Source organism: Leptinotarsa decemlineata, unplaced genomic scaffold, assembly GCF_025532065.1.
Source record: "Leptinotarsa decemlineata unplaced genomic scaffold, Ldec_3_MD MMD2_P_RNA_scaffold_9, whole genome shotgun sequence".
NCBI classification, from domain to species: domain Eukaryota; kingdom Metazoa; phylum Arthropoda; class Insecta; order Coleoptera; family Chrysomelidae; genus Leptinotarsa; species Leptinotarsa decemlineata.
The window spans coordinates 7100053-7125291 of record NW_027412536.1 but is presented as its reverse complement, the minus strand read 5'-3'; the positions used below and the strand labels follow the sequence as shown (position 1 = coordinate 7125291).

Sequence of the window (25239 nt, the reverse complement as noted above, 5' to 3'; positions counted from 1 at the left end):
TTTGAAATCCCTGAAAAAAATAAAAGATTAACCGAAAATAACAATTTCATTAAAGCAAAAAACTGAAATTACAAGGAAATAACATACAAGCTACAACAAGAAAATAAAATTGAAATATTAATAAAAGCTGAAAATTAAAAAATATTAATAACAAAAATGAAAAATAAAAATAAAAATTTAAAGATTCCAAACCAAGTTACGTCACGACGTTTCGATTGTTAGTATCCACAATCGTCTTCGGGTGATAACTGGACTTATTTCTCTGAGATCTGACTATTTATAGGTCATTCAGGTGCTTCTGGATAGGTGAAAGGTGAAAGCACCCGGGTGCTTCGGGATAGGTGAAAGATGAAAGCACCCGAATGACCTATAAATAGTCAGATCTCAGAGGAATAAGTTCAGTTATCACCCGAAAACGATTGTGGATGCTAATAATCGAAACGTCGTGACGTAACTCGGTTTGGAATCTTTTAATTTTAATTTTCATTCTTCATTTTTGTTAATGATATTTTTTAATTTTCAGCTTTCAATTTTATTTTCTGGTTGGAGCTTGTATGTTATTTCCTTGTAATTTAAGTTTTTCGCTTTTTCGGTTAATCTTTTATTTTTTTTCAGGGATTCCAAATCAATTTATAATATATTAGACAATGGAAGTCCGAACTGATGAAATACACTGTATGCCTATTTGACATGTCGCCATGTCGTTCCTCTATTACTTTCAACATCGATACCCCTTTCATGTGCATGTGCATCATAATCTGTCTGCGAAGACTAGTGCCCTCTTGGCATCGGCTTCGTTTTTTTCTCTGTCGATGAGTTCTATACCCCTTCTCTTTTCATTTGATGTGGTGCATGTTGAGATTCAACCGTCATTAACGAAGATGTGGCTTAGTACCCTTCTGACATGTTACGTCATTTTTGTTTTTTCTCTGTTGACGAATTCTGCATAAATTTACTTTTCATTTGACTTGTGCGTGAAGATCTGATCATTATTAGTGATGCACAACTCAGTGACCCTCTGACATATTGCAGCCATGTTTTGTTTTTTCTTTGTCGATGAATTCTGCATTCGTTTTCCTTTCATTTGATATGCTGTACGTTGAGATTCAGCTATCATCAACGAATATATGACTTAGTGCCTTCCTGACATGTTGCGCCATCTTTTTTTTGTCGATACATTCTGCATTAGTTTCTCTTTCAGTTGATGTGCTATACGTCACGATCTGATTAATATTAGCGAATATAAAACTTAGTTTCCTTCTGACAGTTGTGCCATTTTTTTCTGATAACTCATCCATTTCCACAAACCATCACAAATTTCCTACCACGCTACCACCTCCCACGCTGACTACATCACTTTCAAAGTTTCAATGTTTTATCACTATTATTATTATTATTCGACTCACATTCTCCAGTTGAGTTTCACCTAACACAATCAATCCATCGATATTTGATTCCTCCATTCTGATTGGCTGACCGTCACCACTCTGTATCAGGAGTTAGGCTGAATGTTCCACAAGGTTTCCTTCAGGAGTCTGACAATTCGCAAAATTAATATGACAAAGCATGGACTTTTGTCATTCCCTGATGATGTTTACTTGGTTAGCGGAACGTGTTAAATGATAAATGACTGTCTTATTCCAACACGAAAAACGGTTATGACAATAACGATGAAACGATAATGGATAAACGCACGCAAATGATCGAAAACGCACGGAAAACAGTCGAAAACGCACGAAAAACGGTCGAAACGAACGCGAAACGAATATGCGAGACTTAGTGTCCTTCTGACATGTTCGAACGCTAGACTTCTGTTGAACCGACATGTTTTTTCTCTTAAATGATCTATTTTGAAACGCACTGTATACACATTGATATCATATTTTGAACCGACATGTTCTTTTTCTTGAATGATATATTTTGACGCACCCTGTACACTTCGACGTCATGTTTGTTTTCAATGATGTATTTTGAGATACCTTGTACAACACCTGCCTGCGCTAGGAACTTAAAACCTCGATACCATCTCCATCTCTCTTCGCTTCGATTACGTCTGACGTGTCTCTCACTCTTACACATATACACATCTTTATATGAAATAATAATTCTCAAATCTAAGTATATTTTTCTATCTTCTACAAGGAAATGTCGATTACAACTTCCCTAACATTCTACGGAAATCAAAAAATGCGTACAAGTAAATAAAAGAGTAAATTTCGGTCCCGACAAAACTAACGCTTCAAATACCCTTCAATCGCAGTTACTTTCAAAATCTTACATTGGTGTAGGGGCTAAGGGCAATTTCTACCACGCGGATGACTCGGATTCGATTCTCATAACTATAAACTTTTTTTAATTAGGATCACGTGACAAGGGGGCCAAGGGGTGAGGCGAAGTCCCAAGGGGGGCCGATGGGTGATGTGGAGTACTAAGGGGATCGAGGGGTAAGGGGGGTCCACGCTTGAATCACACGTTTCCCCCACTCCTGTTTGTACCAAAAATTGCAAAAAATTCAGCTCCATAAGAAAATACATGGGATTTTGGGCTCGGACCAAGCTTGCTCATCTACTGGTTTGAATATCCCGCTGTATACGCGGTAGCTTCTGATTAGTCAACTGGGTAATGACGTAAAGTGGACGAGTGGGGACGACTACGTCACACCTACCTTGAGTTGGGTGTTCCACAAGGTTCCGATGGGAGGTCCAAAAAGGTCCAGAAAATCAATTATCAATTCATTGTAGAGTGCCTGATGAAGAGCCAATAAAGACTCGAAAGCTAGAACAGAAAAAAAGAGTTCACTTATTTTATCATCCCTTTATCGACTGCATACCCGAAAATTATAAAGAGTCTTCTTTAACTTAGACAGTCGTCGAACCTTCGCACAACATATATTTATATATAGATATATATATATATATATATATATATATATATATATATATATATATATAGATATATATATATATATATATATATATATATATATATATATATAGATATATATATATATATATATAATAAATAAGAAATATTCTGACCATTCCCATATTGATTTCAATATAAGAGCCACCAGTAGACAGCCGTTTCAACCTATTGGGCATCGTCAGTACCGGGCAGGCGGTCCTCGGTTGAAGACAAAATATGAGTAACCAGGAAAAGTACTTAATGAATGTAACTACGTAAATGCAAGCAAGACATAAGTGGAACCACCTATTGCTGTGATTTATTCAACAGTGTTGAAGAAGCTGATGTCTCAGCGAAACATATCGTGATATATTTCTCAAATAAAGGTTATGGAGATCAAATCGTAAGGTGTAGTTTATGAAATTTCTATGGATCTTCATCAAGTAACGGCCGAATCAATCAGAAAAGTAATTCAATTAATGCATAAGAAAACCAAAACTATATTATTCTACAATAATCTATAAATACAGTGCATTCTATTTAAAACGAGCCACCCTGAATAACTTTTGGTACAATGATTTGCAGGAAAAATAAAAAAACACGTCAACCATAATATACAGGAGGGCACACTTTGACATATTCACATTTCATGTTACTTCCCCTATCGTACCCCCAGAGCATGTCACCAATTATTTTCAAATGGATCACCCTATTCTGTTTCGCATTATCAGATGCTCCATATGAAGCGTATGGTTCGGGAGCTACAAATTATTTGATTTGAAAAACAGCAACCCTGAATAAATTTTGGAAAAATGATTTTCAGGAAAAATAAAAAAACATTTCAGCAATAGTAAACAGGGAGACACATTTTGACATATTCATTTGATCTAACTTTCCCTATCGAATCCCTAGAGCATGTCACCATTTTTTTAAATGGATCAATTGTTTTACATTATCAGATGTTCCATAATGAACAGATTTCAACAAAGTAGAATACATTATGGTCTGAAGCTCATAGTTTGGAAGCTGAAAATTATTCGAGTTGAAAACGAGCCACCCTGAATAAACTTATGTACAATCTGTTACATAGGTGTCTTTTTGAAGTATATTTCAAAAAAGTCTTATTTTGCCTAGTTAAGTTCGAATTCGACATTCTCCTCATTTTGTATTTGTCTCATTCTACAATAACGATTACCTACCAGGTAAAGTTAAAATTGGTGTTTCTGTTTTTGTGAATTCTTGAGAAGCAATGGTTTATACGCTTCGAGAACGGATTGAAATAATGAGTTTGTACTACCAGAGTAGAAATGGTGCTAGAGCTGCTGCCCATATGTTCAATGATGATCATCCAGGAAGAAATGTACGACATAAATACGTTTCGGAATTATTGAACAAGTTAATGGAAACTGGACCTGTTGAAAATAAAAAGCATAACCGTTCAGAAGTTGTCAACGATGAAGCTGTTTTTACTGCAGTTTTAGGGCACGTTGGACTGATGGAAAATGCGCAATATCCTACTAAGTTACCTCGAAAATCAGGAATCAGTCGTACAAATGTTTTCAGAATCCCTCATAAGTACAAATTTCATCCATATTAGATTAGACTAGTTCATGAATTGAACGAAAATGATTTCGGTAGACGTATCAAGTTTCGTGAAAGGTTCACTGAACGGATTAATTCGCATCAGAATTTCTTGTATAAAATTTGATTTTCGGTTGAATGTACGTTTAGTTTGATGAACAGAGTTCCGAAAAATATTAAGCGGTATGTCTTCCTCTTCACTGTTGCTCGCATCTATTAGTGAATTCATTGTTTCTTTCAGAGATACTGGTTTATTTATTTGGGTCTCTTCGGAAAGTACTTTGCCATATAATTTGTCGCAGATAATTGAAGTGTAATACTGGCCGGACTTTAGATCATAGGGTGGACATAAATGCTTCAGAAGTCTCATAAATCTAACAATTTCCACGAAACTGAATGGCAAATCCTCCAACGCAATCATTCCACTCATTGAAATATATACTGTCAATGACTTCAAAGATTCATTATCCCACTCTTTCGTTTTATCGACATATTCTTGATGCGATATCTGTTTCATGCCTGATTTTGTACCAGATGTACCAGAAAGATGATGCCAGTCCAAGTGTATTAGATGTTTTGTGTTTTAGTTTTTCACATTTTTTCAACTCGGAAAACTCGGTTTTATGCATTGACTTCAAATGATTTCTCATAGCAGTTGTAGTTCGTCCTTTTCTAGAATATTCATTATTGCACAGCTTGCACTCAACTCGTTCAGCATTGCAAAGTGTAAGATGAATCCAAATTTCACTAGAAAATGATTCACTCATGTTAATGAAATGTCATTATTCACAAACTAACCTCAAAATTTACTTATGGCACTTCAACCTCACACTTCACCTAAGGAACTTCAATCGGATGCGTTCTTATAAACTCGGTAATTCTCGGAACAAAATACAAACGGAACGCACTTCATTCAAACGAGATTGCCAAAGATAATTGGCGCCAGAACACAAACTTAATATTCGTATTCACAAATGGCGTATTTTCCTGGTGAAAATTCTTTTAAATTGGGGCGATACCTTCCGTCACTTTGTGCAGCAAGAATGACGATTTCTGAGCCAAATTCAACAACACCACCTCACCAAATTTTCTTCTCATGATTCTGGCTGTCAATATCTTCTCCAGCGTCTCTTTAGGTAAATCTGCTATTTTGTTAATTGGTTCCCTCTCTACGAACGTGAATTCAATTTTTGTAAATCCACCTGCGAAAAGCAATATATATTGACAAAAATTTTGAAAATCTGTTTCAAAATCTGTTTTTCCGTTAACCAGCTGTCGCACCCCTACGAACGACAACCCTCAGAAGTCGAAACTTGTGCGAGCTAAGAATTAACGAGGTCTTACCTTTTAACGTGTGATTCCTAACACGGGTTGGACGGTAGCAAGTGAAGATCGATCGCTCAGACTAGGGCTTGAACCACCGACCAACACGGCAGTCAATTCGAGTGAGTGAACAAAGCACCCACGCCGAACCGCTTGGCTACCGACTGACCATCAAATCAAATGATAATTCAACAACCTTCACTAACAGTTGATTAAATTACATTTGAGTTAATTCATGATGAAAGTCAAACTTGAAAACACTTTCAAATAGAATCGGTGCACTTGTCACTGGTATCACGTTCAACTGATTAACTAACTCATTTCACCACGCAGGACGTATTTATAGTAGAATACGTGTTTACTTATTCTAAATGAAACAAAGAAAACGGAAAGTCTTTTTGTTACGTCGTTTTGAGAACTGCGTATCTCCAGATGTCGACTCAGCAAATCAGCATTGACATTGATCCATGTCACCTTAGGTATGGATGGAAAAATAGGTGATGACATATTCTAAAATGAAACAGAGAAATGAAAGAGTAAATTGATAGATGTAGCCGTTACTACGTGGTAGGAGATCATAATGAAAAGAGAAATGAAGATTTCTATGTTTTTTACCACTTTTAATTGTAACTAACGTTACTGCAGTTTCGTCCTATATGGACATTCTCAAACTAATACAATAAAATTTTGTTTAGTTTATTGTATTAGTTTGAAAATGTCCATATAAACTTTTTTCAGTTTATTGTATTAGTTTGAGAATGTCCATATAGAACAAAACTTCAGTAAGAAGTGGTAAATAGAAATTTTCATTTCTCTTTTCAAAATGAAAGAGTTTTCGTTTCGTCGTTTTGAGGCGTATTGTCGGATGTAGATTCAGCAATGACATTCATGACATGACGATCCGACTTTTATCAACGAAGATGTGGCTTAGTGCCCTTCTGACATGTCGCATCATCTTCGCTTTTTTCATTTGACGTGCTGTTCATGGCGATCCGAAAATTATTAACGGAGGTACGGCTTAGTGCTCTCTGACATAGTTCGCCATCTTTGTTTTTTCTTTTTCGATATGTTCTGCCTTCGTTTCCCTTTCATTTGACGTAATGTACGTTACAATCCGATTATTAATGATGAAGATACGGTTCACTGCCTTATTAACCGCCTCTTAATTTTCCTTTGTTAGTAAATTCAATATCGCTCCTTTTATTTGATGTGATGCACGTGACGATGCGACTATTATTAACGGAGATGTAACTTGGTGTCCTTCTGACATATTACATGTCATCTTTGTTTTTTCTTCGTCGATGAATTCTGCATTCGTGTTCATTTCATTTGATGTGCTGCACGTTGAGAACAAACTATTATTGACGAAAATACGGCTTAGCACTCCTTTGGTATGTCACCATCTTTTATTTTCCTTTATCGATATATTCTGCATTCAATCTCCTTTCATTGGATGTGCTAAACGTGACGATGCGACTATTATTAGCGAGAATACAATACAGTGCCCTCTTGGCATAATCTTCGTTATTTTTCTCTGTCGATGAATTCTGCATTCGTTTTCATTTCATTTGATGTGCTGCACATTGAAATCAAACTATCAACGTAGATACGGTTTAGTGCCCTTCTGGTATGCCGCCATCTTTGATTCATTATTTTCTACTCCGCACTGACGTCATCACCTTCTGTCTCATACACACATACATATTGCATCGTCTCACTCTTATACACATCACACTTTCTTCGAGTTGGGTGTTTCATAAGGTTTCGATCGAATGTCTGAAAACGACCAAAATGAAGCGCCATGAGAAAAAGCATAGGATTTTGAGTTTAAATCTGTATTGCTCATATAATGAATAAACGCATGCAAACAGTCGAAATGCACGCAAAAACGTATATATATATATATATATATATATATATATATATATATATATATATATATATATATATATATATATATATATATATATATATATATATATATCAATATTAAATTCTACAAAAAGCTTCAAATCCTTTTTGTAGAATTTAATATTGAAATACTCAAAATGAAGGAAAATTTGTTGCATCAATTAAAAAATAATCAAATAAAAAAAATATAGATATATACATATATATATATATATATATATATATATATATATATATATATATATATATATATATATATAGATATAAAGCTTCAAATCCTTTTTGTAGAATTTAATATTGAAATACTCAAAATAAAAATATATTATATATTATATATATATATATATATATATATATATATATATATATATATATATATATATATATATATATGTATATATATATATATATATATATATATATACAAGGATTTGATGCTTTATATCTTCTATTAATTATCTGCGAGCGCTTTCGACAGTTGGTAGTATTGTCATCTTCTAGGCACCCCTCAAGTTTGAGGAGTGCCTAGAAGTGAGGAGTGCGTTTGCTATTTGGTATATTATTTTCCTTTCCTTGTTCCTGGCTTCATTGCAAAGTGGTATCCTCAGTGAAGAAAAAAGAATTGAAAATTTCTATGTTTTGCACCACTTTTTTTGTAACTAACATTAATGCAGTTTCATCCTATAAGGATATTCTAAAACTCATATATTTAACTGAAAATTATTGATATTAGCCCTTATACAGGGTGTTTCAAATCCGATCCTCGCCATTGGGATCTCGGAAACTATGAGAGATATAAAGATGGTTAAATTGACTAACAATATGCCTTTGAGAAAGTTCTGAAATTCCGAGTATATCCTGAGATATCCGAAAAAAAACAGAAATTTCGGAAAATGGTTTTTATTTTTTTCTGGATTTATTTTTCGAAGGATTCCAAAATGAATTGCATTTATTTTCACATTGCCACTTTTCCCTTGAGACATAATGGTGTTTTTAAATTTGTTCTCCGACATTTCGTTTTCCGGCCACCATCATCAACTTTATTTTTTCTTATGGGCGCTACATTGCATTCTTTCTGTTTTGAATAGAACCAGATTTTACCTTTTCAATGATAGTTTTTTTTTTCCAAAAATTGGAGATATTAAAAAAAATTATTCTTATCATAATAGGCTTTGACTTTGATGTTTCAAAATTTGACTTTCAATTTGTTACACTCAATGGCATTTTGTTATTGTTCAAGTCATTGAATTTTAGCTTTCACGAATGAAGAAAAAAGAGATATGATACGAATTTATTACAAACACAATAGAAACAGTGTTAGGACATCAAAAATGTATTTAAACTTGTATTCCAAAAGACGACAACCACATCAAACTATCTTCAGTTATTGGATCAAAATCTCACCGAGTTTAGTTCGTTTGAAAAGCCAATGAAAAAATGCGGAGACAGAATCAACTATCAAAATTTGATGAATGAGGTTAATTAGACATTGTGTCCTTTTCAATACAAATAGAACTTCGAACAAATAACAATAATCAACTAAAATGTAAAGACAAAAGTTCATGATAACACAACTGTGCCCTTTTTCGAATATTATTCACTGCACGATTAATTTCCCTCCTCAATCTTCCGAACCTTCTAACAATGCTACGTTGAAAATCCTCAATATTTTGATATTCCCTCTGACCATAAACTATATTTTTCAGTGTACCCATAAGAATGTATCCATAACATTCAAGTCTGGATACCTTGCTGGCCACCTCACCGGCCCATTATTCCCTATCCATTTATCACCAAACCTTTCAGTCAGGTAATTATATACTCATTTGGTAGTGTGCGTTGGAGCACCATCATGTTGAAGCAGATATTGCTATAGTTAGCTGAAGGTAGATCATCCAAATAGTCTTCGAAAATCAACTGATCAACTAATGATAGTTTCTCCATTCAGAATTCCTTCAAATAAATGAGGACCCAAAATTCTATCTTTGTAAATTCCTGACCACACGTTAATGCTAAATCGAACTTGAGGTCGGATTTCTCGGAACTGCCTGGGGTTGTTCATGCTCCAAATGTGTTCGTTATTTCGATTGAATATCCCATAATTCGTAAAAGTGTTTTCATCTGTCCAAATTACATTTTCCGCCTTTTGGGATCACCTAGATGCAATTTTTGAGATATGTGTATTTTGTAACATTTTAAACCGCTTTTTTTTGAAGCACTTGTATAACAAATATTCATTTCGGAGGAAATTTGACGTGCAGATTTCCCCGGGTTCATGTTTATCTGCAAATTATTAATTTTTATTGAAAAGAACACAGTGTCTAACTAACCTCATATATACATCATTTATCAAATTTTCTTTAGTTTCCTGGTCCATTCTGTCTCCGTATTTTTTTCCTCGGCTTTTCAAATGAACCAAACTCGGTGAGATTTTGATCCAATAACTTGAACATATATAGTTCAATGTGGTTGTCGTCTTTCGGAATACAAGTTTAAATACATTTCCGATGTCCTAACACTTTCTATCGTATTTGTAATAAAGTCAAAGCGTATTATGACAAGAATTAATTTTTTTCAATAGTTCTGATTTTTCGAAAAAGAATGATAACTTATGATATATCATTGAAAAAGTAAAATCTGGTTCTATTCAAAACAGAAAGAATGCAATGTGGCGCCTATAAGAAAAAATGAAGTTGATGATGGTGACCGGAACACGAAACGTCGGATAGCAAATCTGAAAACACCAATATATAGAAGGTAAAAAGTGGCAATGTGAAAGTGCAATTTATTTTCGAATCCTTCAAAAATAAAACGAGAAAAAATTAAAACCATTTTCCGAAATTTCTGATGTCTCCGGATATAGGTACTCGGAATTTCAGTACGGCATATTGTTAGTCAGGTAAATGCGCAAATTTGTCCCAATTTAACCATCTTCGTATCTTTCATAGTTTCCGAGATCCCATTGGTGAGGATCGAATTTGAAACACCCTTTGTAACACCACTGTAGGTGATAATAGAGGTAAGTACTCAGCTCAATTGAGTACCTGAATTTTGTTTACTTGTGACAATATGGATATTCTAATTCGAAAACCGGTGAGTAAACTAGATCGAAAGTATTGTGAGTTTAGAGAATATCTCACAATAAAGTGTTTTTTGAATACGTCAGTTATGGATTTTCATGAAGTATCAGTCGATTCCATCATATAAACAAGATCGATCTGATCATTTATTAGTCAATGTTTATGCTAATGAATTTCCAAGTATTCCAAATAATTGAGTTTGCAACCCTACCTTGCATAGTGCAAAACTTCCGTATCGTTTAGATTCGGGAACTTGTAGTTGCATGCCAAAAACGTCGAATCATTTTTACCTGGTCTGAAGGACCTTTCATGTTCAGAATACTATTTTTGGCAGTTTCGACCACATTGTTCCACATAAACACTATTACACTTCAGACACTTAAACTTACAAACTCCAGATTTTTCCAACTTGTCCACTTTATCTTTGGCATTGAAAATGAAATCAGATAACCTGGCTTGTGGTCTGAATGCCACTTCCATATTGTTTCTTCTAAAGAAACCCGCAATTATCTCTGTTCTTTTACCATAATATGTTACCCATTTTCAGGATTCAGGTTTACCAATTGGCTCACCCCTCAGTCCAATTTCATCAGACAACTTCATGAACATCTTGGATACCACTATAGTAAATTCCGACCTGGGTAAAAAATATTCATCTTTGGTACAGATATGTAGACGACATTCTCGCCTGTTTTAGAGGCGAGCTGAACCAATTTATGACATTTATGAATAATCTCAATAGCAACATTCAGTTCATACTCGAAACAGAGATAGAGAAAAAGGTAAATTTCTCAGATCTGACCATTACATATAATCAGAATAAATTTGAGTTCAATGTTTTCAGAAAATCTAGCTATACAGACATTACCATCCCAAGTGATTCTTTCCATTCAGACAGTTATAAATTAGCCTACATTTCAATGTTACACAGAGTAATCTTACTGCCTTTGTCTAGTAACAATCTAGCTAGGGAAATTGATATAATTAAACATATAGGCCATAATAATATATCTTATAGTTATTCAGTTGATAGGTGTAATAAGAAATGTAGATTTCAAAACAAAACATATAGTTCGTTGTTATTTCGTATGTATCACTATACACTATGAGATCTTACTGGATTTTTGAAAAGCTTTACGTGAAAGTAGTTTTGGAAAAATCTCATCAACATATAGCTGTTAGGCAACCTAAAGGACAAGATAACCTGAAAATTTTGTTTTGGCATTCTTAGGCAGACGAGATAAAACCGTTTGGTATTTTGGCGAGCCTGGGACAAACTTGAAGTTACAAAACATATGAACAGATAACAGTGACAAGAGTGTTATCTCCTATTGAACCTTGTTCTTTTTCTCATATCCAAATTTAAGTAGAACAACTAGGTAATGTCCAAAATTATCAATCAGAATGGATTGGATAAAATCATCTGATTATGATGCAACACTTGATTAATTAACATCATATAAGTGAATATGCGAATAGTTTAAGAGAATGACCTGTTTCTACTAATATGAATAAGATGGTAGTTCAGCAAACTAGTAACTCCAGAAGATCAATCATAACTTTAAAATCTGTAATGTTACCCATGAAAATTGAGGTAGATTAATTGATAGCGTTTTATAATACATATTTGATAATAAATTTATAATTTTCTCCAGTAAGTACCTATTATTTTCCTCTATAACTTCTTTAGGACATTTCTGTTGCATATTATTGGGGGACATGTTGAAGCAATAAGGATACGCATAATATCCCCATGTAGCGTTGGGTCTGATTATTTTCGCAGCTGACAAAGTTTGTTCCATGAACTTTTTTGCAAAAGTTTCGAATCGATTAGTGGCTTCCTTTTCAATCCAAACAGATGGCCAGAAAGGATGTCTCCGTTTTTCTATCGAAATAGAGAGATTTTTATATTCAGATAATACGCCAAAGTTTTGTCTAAATATGGGCCTCCAGCTTTCAAAGTCGATGATCCCGATACCTAAAAATTATAATTTTTGTTTGAAAACCAGATGCATTCACATCTTACTTAATCAAGGTACAACAATTTTGACAAATTTCATTGTTGTTAAATCTAATGGCAAAGAAGTTTTGACGGTAAGGTGTCACTGAGAAAACACGTTCTTCTAGTCAACCTAGCCTGTCAAAACAGTTTGGACTATTCATAGTTATATTTTTTATAAAGTCCATCTGATCTTAAATTATATTCCACATGGAATTACATGAATCAAAAATGTAAGTGTATTCAGAATCTGATGATTTTGCCCGTTTCGTCGCTTTTAGTTTTGAAAAACCATTTACCATTCATAGATTTTTTGCTAGAATGTATATTAACGTGAGTCCATGTGTAATTTACTGGTACATGATTTGCAGCTATCAAGTGATCACAGTCGGGTCTGCTCATTAACTCCTCAGTATTCTATCGGATCACTTATATCATCAGAAGTCTCAGTCAGATAAAAAAATAATGAGTGAAAAATGTATTTATGTAACCGTTACTACGCGGTAGGAGTTCAACATGAAAAATAAGAAATGAATTACTGTATTGGTTTAAAAATGTCCACATAGGACAAAACTGCAGTAAATCATCAGCAAATCTTTTAGATTTTTCGGATTGCTCATTTTTTCACATTTCAGATTTTCTAGACGTACTCGTCGAAAGGTGGGGCACACGACTGACACATAAAGTATACCAAAAACCGACACATACGGACACCTGCATGCACTTTCGAACCAACGTCCACGTCAAAAGCGACGAAACTTGGCCGTAGAATATGTGAACCGGAACACCTACAAGGAAAATTGGAGCATCTTCAAGTGGCTTTAAGATCGAATGGAAGTACCACATTACTTTATAAACATTTGTTTCTAAGACGTTAATACAATAATAGTTTTCCTAATGGGTGTGCAACTGATGTTTGAACTGGTCTATAATTAATTATAAGGGACGAATTTGTGTTTCTGAACTAGTGGAACTGTTACTACTTCAATTTAAGTAGTGTACTTAGGATGGATGAGGATGCCTCCCTTCCACTCGACCTTCACATTGAATGACGTACACGACATTCACCTATGTGTGAGATTATATCCGTGAGGTTTGACGTTGGACTACATATCATGACTTTGAGCTATGTGCATAACATATGACCTGGAACATGGAGCAGACTCCAAGCAGTCCCCGAGACTGCCCCTGGTCTTCTACATGAGCTTAGTATATCAAACGTTAACGTTAACGTTAACATTCAGTTTGGAATATTCAAAGTGAATAGTTGATGAGTATTTGTGACAACGACGACGGCAGGTAATAACTAATATTCTGGACCACAATGTTGGATTTCAACTCTGGATCAGAAAGATTGTAATGCTGCCTGGTGTCAATTTGTATCAAGCTTTGATTCGGTGAAGGTGCTAATTCAATAACAGCAACTAGAATTTGAAATTTGATTTCGAAAGAATAATTCCACTATGATTCAACTAAATGACGTTTCAGAGCCAAGACCGATAACATCTTTGGTTGATTAAAGTTATAAAATTTAAGAAAATGTCAATACATTCCACATCATATGGTAAGTATTTTCAAGTAGTTTTATTGGATGAGAAAACTTGTCTCACCTTTATCACCATATGTCAATTGATGACTGAAAATATTAGAAATATTGGCAATTGACACCATCTTGCGGCAAGGTCAGAACTATCCCCCGTGTTCTACAACACTTTCTGAAAAAGCATTCACCAGTGTGACATTTTAGTCACAACTACGAACGACTGTTAGTGTTTAATCGATGAGACAATTTCACTGTTTGAAAATCTGTTTTTCCGTTAATCAGCTGTCGCCCCCATACGAACGACAACTCTCAGAAATTGAGGAAATTGTGCGAGCTAAGGACTAACGAGGTCTTACCTTTCAATATACAATAACCAAAAATTTATTACAAGATTTTACTATAAGGGTTTTACCAAAATCGCAGCACTTGTTTCGCTATACAATAGCTTCCTCAAGCAAAATAAGCTATAACAACAAAACACATTCCTATCTCATTTTTTGAAAAACTTTTATAGTGAAAATCTTGCAGTAGCAGTTCTTATTGATATGTATTTTAATCACGTGTCGGCCAGTTCTATAACGTTTTTGAGATGTTCAATATGAAGTCACAAAGTACCTTAAACTCAATTCAATTTCACTTTTGTTACCGCCCTCATCGCATTTCCGACATAGCAACATGCTGACAAGTGTTGGGGCATATCGACAACGGTTCAACAATATTTCAAAAGAAAGGTCAGTGTTTCTGAACTCTTAATTGGAATGATAAAGTTGAAGTTCATAAATGAAAGCCAGTACAAATAATACACATCAAAATGAAATACTAGTTAATTAAACTGATGTTCCTCCCGATCCTTCAAGAAAAGTTCTGGTATTTAAGAAAAGTGCTTGTTTTGGATTTATTTCACTCCAGTGACTTCAGTTTCATGTATCATATAATTTGGTATTTGATCTTTAATAGTTCAATGATTATTAAAAAAATAAGTATCATTATTTCAATTTTAGTCGCTCTGATGAGAGTCACTGATACTCCTTAACTGGTTGAGTTTTCAGGTGATTCAAAAATGATCAAAACGAGTCAACTAGTTACATGAATTTTATCTATACAATTTTTCATTGCAATACGAAATCAGATTTTGTTTAAAACAACGATAAAAATAAAATAAAAACAACAATAAAAATTAATTGGCGCTCCGGGGCGACTTCATTGATTCCAGTGGCGTATTTGCTTTTTCAGCTGCAGGAAAACCCGGAAAAACCTGCAGCACCACATCATCTGAAGATCTTGATCTAACAATGTCCTCTCTCTTATAAAACAAAATGTAGGGTGTCTCCAGAGGCTCCAATAAATTCAATGCATCGCCAGAACACTTCGTGACACGACTATCGTCAAACTTAAACCAGTCCGTTTCGTCTCTGACCAAGACGTAATAATGACCAAATTCAACGCCAGAACCACAGTGAACAATGACTGCATAAATATTATAATAGTGTTTTGATAGTGTGAGATCAAAACGTTCGGTATTTTTTCTGTTCAGCGATAAAATTATAGGTTCCTGATTACCCCGTCTTGTTAAACTTTTCATATCAAAATGTTTCAAGGAAAAGGTTTACTTACCTGAAAAATTATCATCTGGTATCAACTCTTTCAAGAGCGCTCTAAATATCTCCAAATGCTTTGTCAAATTTCCTTTCTGTGGTACACCTCCATTTCTTAAAAAAGTTTTAGAACCGTCTTTCAAAATTGCTGGGAACGAACCAGGATCGTACAAAATTGTAATTTTGTCTCCACGAAACATGTCATTCGCATTGTGAACAATTGCATACTTTTCAGCTAATCGGGTGAAATTTAATTTTTGAGAATCACATTGAAATGTTGGAATATTCCAGTATACCTTTGCTTGCCTGTTTCTGTTTTTGATAGAGTATACATCAAAAATGTCGTTACTGAAACAGAAAAATGTACATATTATTACTCCAAATTTTATGACACTTCAGCACATCAGTTTAAAAAAGAAACGCCGACACATTATTCCTAATGAAACTGTCAAATGGTCAATATATCTGTTACGAAATGGGCAAATAATCATGCGGGTTACTGAAATTATTTCACATAGATTTTATCTGATATCTGTCTGTTTAAAATCAGTTTTACCGTTAATCAGCTGTCGCCCCCATACGAACGACAACTCTCAGAAGTTGGGAAACTTGTGCGAGCTAAGGACTAACGAGGTCTTACCTGTTAACGTGTGATTCCTAACACGGTAACACGATATAAACATGAACATTGATCCATACTTTTATGAATATGTCAAAACATCTCTTGGATCTTGAATGTTAAAGGCTTTGTAATATATTTTTGTTTCAAAAGTGATATATTACCCCAAGAAGGGTATACCACTAGATGTATTTATTAGACAGTCTTTACATTTGTTGAAAAATATTTCCTGTTTTTATTCACATGTCTTTTGTATTGAGATGCTTTATGGATGTATGATTATTATTTCTGATCCCTACCTTATCCGATATATTTCAATTATAGGTATTTACTTACTTGGCAGTTTTCATGTTATGGAAAACTGTTGTGATCGAATGGAAGTAGATGTGATTTTACGTACATTAACACTTTCTAAATAAAAATGTGACTTTGACAACTTGATAACTCAATATAATTAATAATAAAGAATGTTGTGGAAATTTCAATTATTCAATTTTTTAATCTATCCAAGTAACACTTCATTGATATTTTCACTGAATAGTTCACAAAAACGAAACACGTGCTTCGGTTTTGTAACCGACTCAGTGAAAATCTCTCAATAAAGTGCCACTTAAATGGATTCTCATCACTAAGTGAGAAACATCCGTATACCGAAAATCCACTCACACGGGACAGTATCTGCGTCAGGAATCCAACCACTATCAATCTACCAAAGGAGAAATCTTCAAAACTCTTGCGGATCATGCTTTCGAACTCTGTAATACGGAAGAAGCTCTCAAGAAGGAACTGTGATCATTTTCATCTTGTATCTTGATTATTTTATTCGTTTAATTGTAGTTTCATTCCATTATATAACCGTTTAATACAATTGATATTGAAAAATTAGTTAAGGCTTTCGCGGCCAAAATTGTCAGTGTTATTATTTTCATTCGAATTTAAAGGCCGTCGTAGTTTAGAACTTCGTCCTAACGTTTCGCCAGCACGAGTGGTTGGGTTCTTCCGAGGTTTATTCATCTCGATGACTCACCGATGACGGGTGATTTCTAGTTTGTATTCATTCATGTATTTATTTGCATTTATGTTGACTCAAGTAGTTCACCTCGCCGTACCTGTTAGCAGGTTATTATTGGTTACAGTATCAATACTTGACTTGACCGAACTCGAGTGACCTGTCGTCTCTAAGAGCCGTTACATTGCATTGCGCTGTTGCCAGTTTAGCATCTTTAAGTATGGGATTCCAAATCCAGTTAAGCGTTACCGCCTCCTCTTTTCTGTTGTAGTTCTCTGTGTGTTTATGGATATATATGGCTTTCCGTAAGAGCTGACTGTGGTATCTATGATCGAAGGCACTAAGCGCGTGATCCACTACTGCCGATTTCTCTACTTGACCTAATTCACAGTTTCTCCGATGTTCATTCAGCCTTGTACACACGGATCTTTTGGTGGTATCAATATAAACTTTTCCGCAGTTGCATAGTATACGATATACCCCGCAGCTGATAATGGATCCCTTTTGTTTTTCGCAGATCTAAGGTTTTGTTGTATTTTCCGAGTGGAATTGAACACTGTTTTTATTTTATGCTTTCCTGAGATTTTTCCAATTATGTCGGTAACCCTGGGGATGTACGGTAGAAATGCACGTGCAACTGTTTGAGTTTCCTCCCTGTTTTGACTTTTGGAAGTCTTCAGTTTCATGGCCTTGTTCATATCGGTTACAAGGTTATATTCTCAATTTTTCACACAAAGTCTGTCGAATCCTTGAAGTACGAGATTGTTTTTTCAACATGAGGCTGGAGGAGCGATACGAGGTGTTTTGACAAGTAATACGTAGGCAAACCCGGTGCACTCACTATGAGTCTCAATGGAACTTTTTTTATGTATCTTCGGAAGACCGTAGAGCCTTGTCGGGACGACTTTTGTTCTTAGAATGCTTTCTTTTTAGCTTGCGGTAGCTGCTGAATCGAGAAGTTCTCCAATTTTTGTATGTATGTATTCTTTTGTTTTCAAGAGCACCGTTGCATTTCCCTTGTCAGCTGGTAGAATGATGATCTCTTCATCTGAGTGTAGGTTTTTTAGAGCCACAATTTCTCTTTTTGGTATATTGCATTTTGGTGTTCAGGTCTTGCGTGAAATATTCGCTGTCTCAATACTAATTTCCTCCGCTTTCTCATCCGGTATCCGTCGTTGAATGACATGACCGAAAAGTTACCACCTCTCGCTAACATTTTATCTTGATATTCAACCCATCTATTTCAATTTTATTCGTTGTTTCATAGATTTCGAATCATAATAGAATCATATTAAATGATGGAGGTCCTAAGTAATAAAATGCACCATGAAACATTGTCAACCACTTTCAAATATAATAGGATGCTATTTCCTATGTATTATTAATGCAACCCAACCATCCCCAACCTACCGAGATAAAATTCGTTATAATTCGAATCGATTGTGCATTCAGGCTCTACAACAGAAAGGATTGATTGTCTCGACAAGAGATCTTCAGAATAATGGTTACTCAAAAAACCTGGTGAACCAGACTTTGACTGGAAGACAACCCCGGCAAGGAAGATGAGTTACCACAACAAGTGTACTTCCTCCCCTACATGAGTGGACTGTCGTAGAGTTAGGAAGAATTGGATGTAAGTACAACAGAATCTGCTGCAGATCCTGGAACATCTTTCGTAACATTCTCAGAAAAAACAAGTCACCAAACACGGAGAGTGACTCCAAAATTTGCCTTTGGGTTGATCTTCTTTGTAACTTACAATTTGATGAAACAACTTAATTTTGAAAAAAAGTTTCCTCGTCAGTAGGTATAGCAAAATTTCTATTCTACCGGAAAAAGTTGGCCGAGAAGCTTACAGATTTTTGTACGATTTCCGAAACCTGAAAGATGGATTTGACAAAAAAATTCACAGCCTCGTCACGAAATATTTGATTTTATTCTATCAAATACTCTTCGTCGAATAACTTGTACTTTTGTAATACGTCAATCAACTGAAGGAACTGTTAGAAAACATATTAAAGTGATACATTTGTATTCATAGAATATGTTTCATTAATGATCTCATACCACTCTGTCACATTTTTCATTGATATAAAGTATATTTTCGCTATGAATACATTTTTACTATAATTTTCAAATAAATACGAATATCACAGACGGCAATATTATCAACTATCATAAATATAGATTTTTCAAGGTTGCACTAGTCATAACAAAATATATAAACGACCAGAACAAATTTCCTACAAGGAGACATCGTGACAGAGTAGAATATTGTTATAAATCTTTGTAAGCGATCAACAATGTCGCATAAAATAAGATGGAACTTAGATAACTAATGAACTCGCATTTGAGAACCTTCAGAATAAGATATTCGTATTTTAATAAATTAAATGACTACTCACTCGTTTCAAGTAAGTGAGAAATCTAGTCTTACTTGACAACAAATTAAAAATCCTGAAACATAAAATAAAATAATCATCATTAACATTAGCACAATCTAGCAAGACAATATTTCAATTTCGAAGCCATTGATAAAACGTCTTATTTTCGAATATTGACAGTGGCTCTTCTAACTGAAAATATTGTCTCTTTCCTTTTTCAATGAAATTCGGAGCCGGAAACAGCCAAAACGGTATTATCCACCAACTTGAACAGTCTTTTACTATCTTCGACTGTTCTTAGGAACATTACCAAGACATCGCCTTCTTCATCGATGGTACTTTTTGCTACTCCAGCGTAAGTGTATTGAGTTTTCCTCTCGCTTCGTACTTTGACCAATACATGCACTCTGTCTTTTATATTCATTGGATGAATGTCTTCAAGTTGAAGTGTTTGATAAGTAGTGCCGCAGACGGCAGTTTGATTGGTTGGATCTTCCGTTTTAAGTGTGGCCGAAGGCTGATCTTCATCGGATGATTCATCTGGGCTATACACGGTATCGTAAAAGCTTTTTAATGACATGCCAATTGTGTTTGTAATATCAGCGAGCGTAAAATCCGTCACATCATGAATTATATTGTATTATTTTTTGTAAGATAAGAACTCGTCCACAGTTTTTCGTTCTTATTGGGTTTCAGTCGTAGGCCTATAAGTTTTGAGAACGTGGCAAGGACATAATTGTACAAAAACAACTTATTAACCTATGGTTGAGGATTCCACGAGTTTCCGTGAACATTTGTTGGACTTACATTGTTTCTTTCTGGGGCACAATGTTCCTTGGAGTCTTTGCTGCTACCTTTTCTACGTCTTCGTCTGTCACCATGAACAGTTTAATTTTAATGGCATCTTGAAGTTCGGAAAATAATTGGAACACATCTGCAATATCGTTTATTCGAGCTACTACAGCATCAGCTTGGCGTTTCATTGTCCCTCCAATACTAGCAGTAGCTCCTCTTCCATGCCCTGATTCAAAGAAGTTCTAGGATATTTTGCGAAACCCGTATTCTTCGAAGAATCTGTTTACCATTAGGTGAAAGTTCATTTTTTTCTTATACTGGGTTGCAGATCCATCAGAGGAGAAGTGAACAATTGTTACAGAAGGATGTTTCTCTTTTTATTCTAACAGAATTGGATGAAGGGGAGCCCAAATCGTAGAAGCTCCATGTTCTGATTGGATTAGTGTACAGTACGAAGTTATCTGTTTTGTCTGTACTTTTGCTGGAAAATAGTACATGACTGCTGTATGCAGGGTGATTTGATTACGAGAACCACCGAAATCGTGAGACTGGACTTCAGAGTGATTCTGTTAGGCATAATTCTCACTAAAATATTTGTAACACTTTCCGTAAGAATAATTACCCTGATTACTAGTGTATCTATTTGAGTATTACTCGAATTCAGCATAAATATTACATGCATATCGTTTATTTCAACCCTCCGTCACGTAATTTACACTTCGTCACAATAAACACGTGACGAAGTTGTCATGTGGCGGAGGGATAAAAATTATTTTTTGCAAAGTCAATAACATTCAAAACTTTACGTAAAATATATAATTCACTATCAAAAAATATTTCTTATTACGTAAGAGTAGACAAAGAAAAGAAACACCAATAATTACATTTTGAACAAATCACTCACGTGACAAAGCGGTACCCGAATAAACACACGCAACTCCTATCATAGACTTCGGGCAACCGATACGCTGTCTGTTGATCTCAGAGGGAAAATCATACCAAGGGCGGAAGGGGGGTCTAAACCTTCAATCTCATCATATAATTTTTTCGTAATATTAGGGAGATAGCGGGAGACCACTGCGATTTGTATAGAATACACTTCTGTCACGCGGATTCAAAACTCTGTAACGTACTTTTTACAAATGAAATTATTCATTATATATGTTATTCAATCGTGCATAGCCATGATGTGTTCTGTACAGTGCATGTTGAAATGCAATTAAGAAATAATAATGGTATTTTCCCTGTTTCTTTTACACTTACTGGTGGACATACCTTTTTGTAGGTTTAAAAGAAGAACGACCCATTTACCCAATACCACATGTGCTAAATATTCTATTGGTAATAACCAGAGGCCGTTGGGAGTCCGAATTCATCTCCTCTTTATCTATCTTCATTAGATTCATAATTTTTTTTTGTTGGGAAATAAAGTAATTAGTATGTAAAGTAAAGTAAATAATTATGTAAAGAAGTAACTCCCAGGCACAATCTGGAAGGAAGAGCCCTATTCCCAAACAACTACCTTCATATAATCATTGAATTACACAAAAGAAAAAAATACATTCGAAACAACTACTTTTTTAATACCATTAAACTATATAAGAAACACTTTTCTCAGGTCGATATATTTCCATCATTACCTATATATTCCGAAATATAAAAATTTATAGTTCGAAAAATCTTTAGTGGCAGTTTCTTCTCTCTCTTCGGATCTCTTGAGCATATCTGACAATTCCATCCCAAATGTGTTTCAATGATAAACCGCCAACTGCCCTATTCAGTTTTTGGTCGCTTCGTCCTCAAATTGTTGAAGTTTTTGTTTTGAGTCCCATAAATGAAACTCTAGAAGCCAATCTGATAAAATAGAACTTTCGCAGAATTTATATCAGCAAGTTTTGCTGTCTTTTCAATATCGACCCCGAATTACTATAGAGTTCAGTAAGCTCCCATAATCTTTATTTTTACTTAGGTCTGGTAGAAGGTCTTATTTGGTAACGGTTTCATAACCAATTTTCGGAGCTGAAACAACTGTTTTATAATATCTAGCTGTTGCTAGAAAGCCCGTGGGAAATACAAGCCACAGAAATTTGCCAGCCGAAAAACCACTTTATATTTTGTTTCCCCAAGTTGGAATATATTCAGAAGTGTACAAGAGTATTCACATGTGGAAATACGCCACATGTAACTTCACATGTGACGTTCATACGTTGTTTTGCGCGTGCGATCGAATGTCTGTCGTTTCTATAACTCTGAAACTGTCGAATTCATAAAAAATTGTTCACGTGATAAACAAGTATGAAGATTTATTTTTTACCTATGAAAATATATGCGTATGGTCTATTTCATCTTGGTACTTGACATTGTAGCTTCTTAGGGATTTGTGTTAGATATGAGGGATACGCTATTGACATTTAGACGAAAATATAGAAATTCCTACTCGTTGTGCCTATCCAAGCGATAACAATAATCTGTCGAACACCGATTCTAGCAGAGAAAGGAGAAAACTGCTCGTTCTACCAATAATGGATTGTATAGTTGAAGAATATGCCCGTTTAGTTTGTACAATGCACTGATGGATTCCCATTAAAAACATATCCTGGATTATCTCATGACAATATGAATGCACAATGAAAACCAATCTCTAAAAGTTTTCCGACCTCCAAAATTGAATAACAACTGTGATACATACAAGTATGTATGTCTTTTCGTTATTGAAGACATTTTGTTGGGTCTTTCGAGTAACTGCCATACCAAATATTCATAACAAACTATATGCAAATTGTACGATAGTTTATGGATGATTAATATTCAAATATCATTGTATTCAATCATCAAATCAATTATTATTAGTAAGATGTGAATATATGCAATAATGTAATTGGAAAATGGTGAATTTTTATTTCTATAAATCATCATACCGAACGAGAAATACAATTGTGTTAGAAATAACGGAGGTATTAGTCAATTTCTGTTAATGGAGATCTGTTTGATATCTGTTTTTCCGTTAACCAGCTGTCGCACCCCTACGAACGACAACCCTCAGAAGCCGAAACTTGTGCGATTATTAGGATTAACGAGGTCTTACCTTTTAACGTGTGATTCCTAACACGGATGACCTCATTTATTGATATGAAATTTTAAAAAAATAATCAATGATACGTTTCATTCAAATTTGAAATATGTGGAAAAGCTAATCTAATTTTTTGAATATTCAAAATGAATTCTCTTCGGACATTCTAAATAAATTGTCATTATAACAAAATAGTGATGGTGATGTTATCTTTTATCATACTGTATTTCATTTTTCTTCATTTACAACTGAATACACCGATTGTTAATTCTCACACACTGAAAAAAATCGTTTATTTAAGATATAGGTACCTAACTAGTTTGTTTAACAGTTTAATGACTTTATGTGTTTGAATTCCCACACACAATTTCGAGGTAGCGCAGGTGAGCAACTCCCTTTGCAACCATATAATAGCCTATTGAATTGTAAAGAAGGATTTTACGAACCTGCGGTCTCCTATGGAAAACTCGATTTCAAAATAAATGAACAAAAGTATTATGCACTTTCTCATTGTAATGAAAAGATTTTGACAATTCACTTGCGCTCACCCTTTCGAGCATCAATAAAAACATAATAAACAATAATTATCGCAAAGAGTTTGCGGTATTTATGCGAAAGTTAACGATATGTAATGACACTTACTTACTTATTCAAATGAGTGTCACAAAATATAGTAGATCTCATATTCGTCGGAAATTCAAATTATAACAATTAAAACTTCAACATTACAAAACAGTTCCCAGCTTTGATGTTTTTTTAAATATCCGGGATGACCTATATTCATTTCTATACGGAGTGATGTTGACTAAACAAATTAAATAAAAAAGTAATGTACTGAATGAGAATGAATATTTTTTTCCCGAGGCTTCGATCGTTTCAGCAATATTAATGAGAACTGGTGATTAGATGTATACGTATCAGACAACTTATTGAGCCTGATACTGATTAAATGGTTGTGTAGGTGCTGTTGGTGGTATGTCATTGGAAGACACTGTTGTGTCTACTCGAGTTATTTCCAAATGCCCAGCAGGTCTTTGTAAATGTTTATCAAATAATCGCATTTAAGTACTTCTCGGGCTGGAGCACTACTAATATTTTCAAATTTTCTCTTATCAAATATTTATTTCGGTTCATCCTTTGCTTATGCAAATCGATTTTTGCCTGTTTCAGTACTGATTGTTATCTATATGTATTCTCATGAACGTTTTCAATTAAATATTAAGGTAAAGTTGAATGTTGCATAAGAAAATTCTGATTCGATATAGGTACCGCTGAAAATCATAGGATGCAATTGAAATATCTAGAACCTTTTCGGAAAGACTTTATTGACTGAAAATTTCCGTAAAATATTCTTGGGCTTCTGGAGGTTTATTTTATATCATTCTGTAATGTAAGGTTTTGAATGATTTCGGTGGTTTTTCATTTG

The 25239-nt window shown here is 34.5% G+C and overlaps 1 protein-coding gene across 4 annotated transcripts in view; it reads right to left on the bottom strand.

Annotated features, from left to right (window-relative positions):
• LOC111505889 (hyaluronidase) overlaps positions 1-24515 on the bottom strand; it is a 44331-nt gene extending 19816 nt beyond the window's left edge. The window contains exons 1-3 of one of the 4 annotated variants that reach the window (XM_074170538.1): positions 24362-24515; positions 15956-16284; positions 12462-12777 (exon numbers count right to left, since the gene is read on the bottom strand). In XM_074170538.1, the coding sequence (XP_074026639.1) occupies positions 12462-12777; positions 15956-16136 (497 nt within the window). In that variant the 5' untranslated portion in view covers positions 16137-16284; positions 24362-24515. Of the gene's footprint in view, positions 1-12461; positions 12778-15955; positions 16285-16891; positions 17113-24259 lie in introns of those variants that run through there. The other 3 variants (XM_074170539.1, XM_074170536.1, XM_074170537.1) reach the window with 3 other exon arrangements.
• Between the last annotated feature and the right edge of the window lie 724 nt (positions 24516-25239).